The sequence below is a fragment of the Monoraphidium neglectum genome (genome assembly GCF_000611645.1).
Source record: "Monoraphidium neglectum strain SAG 48.87 unplaced genomic scaffold scaffold06184, whole genome shotgun sequence".
Taxonomy (NCBI): Eukaryota; Viridiplantae; Chlorophyta; class Chlorophyceae; order Sphaeropleales; family Selenastraceae; genus Monoraphidium; species Monoraphidium neglectum.
In genome coordinates this window covers 1-2440 of record NW_014007452.1, presented here as the reverse complement: position 1 = coordinate 2440, position 2440 = coordinate 1, and the positions used below count along the sequence as shown (strand labels likewise).

Here is a 2440-nt window from a genome sequence, read left to right as displayed (position 1 = left end):
ATGTACCGCCTCTTCATCATGTTTAAGTACTTCACATACAACCTCTCGCTGAGCCTCATGGTCATCACGCTCACCCGCAACCTCGCCTACGTGATATTCCTGCTGCACTGGTGGGGTGACCCAGGGGCGGCACGGGTGACGGGGGGTTGCGCGCCGGTCAGGAGGGCGCCCGCGTGCACTGCGCGCGTTGTTTGGACATAGCTGCTTACACAATTATATATAATTGCGAGTAGGGAAATGCCCATTTTGATCCCTTCCCGTCTCACCTTTTGTGTCAGCACCACCGACCCTCCTGAATACGGGCGAGCCGTGTCGACCGACGCCCCCCGCCCCCTAACTGCCACCCAACCGCCAACAACCGCAGGGCGTCGTGCGCATACTACTTCATAGGGCGCCAGACGGGCGACCTTGGGCCCAACACGTGGTACGGTCAGCACGACAAGCTCAAGAACCTGGGGCTGGCGGAGCGCTACATATACACCTTCTACTGGTCAATAGTCACGGTGGGTGGTCCAAGGGGGAGGGGTGGGTGGATGGCTTCGAGGGGTGGCTTGTCGTGCTGAAGAGGATGTGTTGCCGTGCTGAAGAGGATGTGTTGTGTGTTGAAGTGGGATGCAAGTGAACGTGCGTGCATTGGAGCGTGGGTGCGAGCGTGCGTGCGTTATTTGCGAGCCCTCCTGCACGCACGGGTGTCGTGCTTCTGTGGTTTGGGGAATGCGTGCGCGTGTCAGAGCGAGCCAGCCATTGCGGAAACGCACGTCGTTGCTGCTGTTCTCCGTGCCTGCGCATCAGGCGGCTGCACGCCGCAATTCGTCCTATCTCCGACCCCGGTAATTGGCGCCCCTCCCCACAGTTCGCCACGCTCGGCTATGGCGACCTGACGCCCTTCAACACCGTCGAGGTGCGGCACGCCCGCCCACCCCCACCCCCCTTCAAAACTGCCCGCAAACTGAGCGGCCACACGCCGCCACGCGTAGTGTGTCCGTGCGTGAGAGACAGAAATCCAGGCCCATCGGCTGGCACCCATGATGTTTGTGGCGCTTGCAGCCAGGCACCCCGACCTTTTTGCACTTGAGTTCTGAGTGCATGCATGCAAACCCTCCCAACCACCACTCAGTGCCGCTTTCTGTTGCTCTGGACTGCCCCGCACTCTTCAACCAAACCTTCCAGGTGATATTCACGATCGTGTTTGTCACCATCAACATCGTCACCTGGGCGTACATCCTGGGCACGATTACTCTGCTGGTGACCAGGCAGGACGAGGAGATCGGCCAGTGAGTCATCAAAGGGCGGGGCGATGTGCGCAAGCATGTGCTGTTTTGCAAGGCGGGCTGCTGCCATGGCATCAACTGGGAAAAGGGGTGCGCCGCTCTTCGGCCGGGCAACTGGGGGGTCGAGGCAGCGCAGGCAGTCGGCTGGGCAAGCGAGCTTTTCAGCCTGAGGGCCGAGATGGTTTGGGGCGAGTTGTCTGCTTTTGCAGGATGCGCGGTCCTCTGGGCATTTCGACCCTCTTTGACACACACATACACACACGACATACACATACATGCACACATGTATACACACAGTCACACGTCCACCCTGCCCCCCAGGTATCGCGATCGCATGCAGGCCCTGGTGTCCTACTGCGACTCCAACAACCTGCCAGTTGACCTCAAGTCAAACATGCAGGCACGACACAGGAGTGGGGGTTTGAAGTAGGCGGGCGGCAGGGTGCCAGCGCCGGCGCTGCGGGGCCCTGTGCCAAGCCGTCGCGGGAAGAAACGGGCCCTGAGGCCCAACCCCCGCCGTTCCACCTCGCAAACCCTCCACACCCTGCCTGCCCCCTCGCCTCTCTGCCTCAAATGCCCCATTGTCTCATCCCCGCCTCCGGGCCCCCGCCACTTGAAACCCTCCCAACATCACCCACACCCCCAACACCCCCCACCCCCCCCCCAGGGCCTGCTGCGCCTGCACATGTCCCTCCAGGGTGAGGCCACCAGTGACGAGGCGGTGCTGGCGGTGTTCCCCACCTCCATCCGCCGCCGCATCCTGAGGACCCTCTACCGGGAGCCCCTCGACGCCTGCTACCTCTTCCAGGTATCGCGGGATGGGGCGGGGTGTTGAGGGTGGGTGAGTGGGGTGGGCGTGAGAGTGGGTGTGGGCGTGGGTGTGGGGTTGGGTGTGGGTGTGGCTATGTTTTTTTTGTGGGTGTGTGCGTGCGTGCACTATGTGCAGGGGTGGTGTGTGTGTGTGTGTGCATGCGTGTGTGTGGTGGGGGGAGGTTGTGCATGCGCGTGTGTTCAATGTGTGGATGGTAGGGATATACGGCTCGCTTGTCCGCCGCCCAAAGCATGGCTGGCCCACTGACGGATGATCCCACGACCCCCGGCAAAGCCTTGCTCGGCTGCGGGGCCGTCTGTGTGCAAGTCGCCGGCGAACACACAGAGGGCCCCGTCGG

General features: G+C 62.1%; 1 protein-coding gene across 1 annotated transcript; it reads left to right on the top strand.

The window, feature by feature from the left end:
• Positions 1-57: 57 nt before the first annotated feature.
• On the top strand, positions 58-2106 carry MNEG_16272 (Potassium channel AKT2/3; the record flags this gene model as incomplete). The annotated part of the gene is made up of 6 exons (XM_014035258.1): positions 58-110; positions 365-503; positions 854-901; positions 1171-1274; positions 1593-1647; positions 1939-2106. The coding sequence occupies 6 exons, from the start codon at positions 58-60 to the stop codon at positions 2104-2106; spliced, it is 567 nt and encodes a 188-aa protein (XP_013890712.1).
• Positions 2107-2440: the final 334 nt, after the last annotated feature.